This window comes from Cynara cardunculus, assembly GCF_001531365.2.
Source record: "Cynara cardunculus var. scolymus isolate 2C chromosome LG 5, CcrdV1, whole genome shotgun sequence".
Taxonomy (NCBI): Eukaryota; Viridiplantae; Streptophyta; class Magnoliopsida; order Asterales; family Asteraceae; genus Cynara; species Cynara cardunculus.
The window spans coordinates 1,950,447-1,951,753 of record NC_037532.1 but is presented as its reverse complement, the minus strand read 5'-3'; the positions used below and the strand labels follow the sequence as shown (position 1 = coordinate 1,951,753).

General features: G+C 39.9%; 1 protein-coding gene across 1 annotated transcript in view; it reads left to right on the top strand.

The window, feature by feature from the left end:
* LOC112512197 (legumin B-like) overlaps positions 1 to 849 on the top strand; it is a 2,605-nt gene extending 1,756 nt beyond the window's left edge. The window contains exons 2-3 of the mRNA XM_025118062.1: positions 4 to 64; positions 266 to 849. Of these exons, the coding sequence (XP_024973830.1) occupies positions 4 to 64; positions 266 to 679 (475 nt within the window). The 3' untranslated portion in view covers positions 680 to 849. The remainder of the gene's footprint in view (positions 1 to 3; positions 65 to 265) is intronic.
* The last annotated feature ends 458 nt before the right edge of the window (positions 850 to 1,307 follow it).

The window sequence follows — 1,307 nt, the reverse complement described above, 5'->3', positions numbered from 1 at the left end:
TAGCTTAAAGTTCCCCATTCTCAAGTTTCTACAACTCGGGGCCCAGAGAGGTGTTCTCCACCCGGTAAGAATTGAAACCGATCGAAACAAATGTAATTGGCCGGACCACAGACGCTATAATTATACGGCCTAAAACTTGGTGAAATGTCTAAAAGCGTCCTATAAACCTATTCTAACATTTTTAGATATGATTTTTTTTTCGGTCCTATAAATCAAAGTTCTATAAAACCAGTTTTAACTAAAACCGCGAGTTAACTTTTTGCAGAGAGCTATAATGGCACCGTACTGGATGACGAATGCCCACAACATAATCTTCGTTACAAAAGGTAACATGAGGATGCAGATCGTTAACAACGAGGGCCAAGCGGTGTTTGACGGTGTGATCAGCGAGCGGCAGCTGGTGGTGGTGCCACAGAATTTCGCGGTGGTGAAACAAGCCGGCGAACAAGGGTGTTCATGGATATCGTTCAGAACCAACGACAATGCGATGATCAACACCTTGGCCGGAAAAACCTCCGCCATGAGGGCATTGCCGGTGGACGTGATAACAAATGCGTACCAGATGTCGAGGGAAGATGCACAGAAACTCAAGTACAGTAGGGACGAAGCTGTGATGTTGAGCCCCGGCTCGATGTCCTCCGGAAGGTTTTCCGGTGGCGGCTGGCCGTTGAAGGCTTGAAGGTGGTAGTCTGAGTGGTTGAAGTTGTTTTTAAGAATAAGAGATGGTATTAGTTGCAGGTTGTTGATTAGCATCAACTTCTATGTATAAGAAGAACGGAGAGGTCCCTTGATTTTGATGTATGTTGAAATAAATAAAGATATCTGTGACTCTTTTGTGAAGTATGGAAACTTTTGTGGTCATATTGCAAACTTCACAACTTTGATTTTTGAGATTTTGGGACCGTTTATCAAACATTTATCTGGTAAGTGTTTATGTGTAAAATTTAACACTTTTATTTACTTACTTGGGTAAGACTTTATTACACTAAAAACGACATCGTATGCAACAATTTACCCGATAAGCACTTACTGGGATAAAAGTCGTCGTTCTCACTTATTGGGTAACACTCTTACCGTGTAAGATTCTTGATCATTACGATATTCATTCGATGAGGTAATGGAACTTGATCATTACGATATTCATTCGATGAGGTAAGGTAATGAAACTTGATCATTACAATATTCATTCGATGAGGTAATGAAACTTGATAAGCTCTTACCCAAATAACCTTAGTAAACTCTTCATTCCAATATCATTTTCATTCTTGTGAATCTTCAATAAGGCCTTACAAAAAAAAAAAACTTTT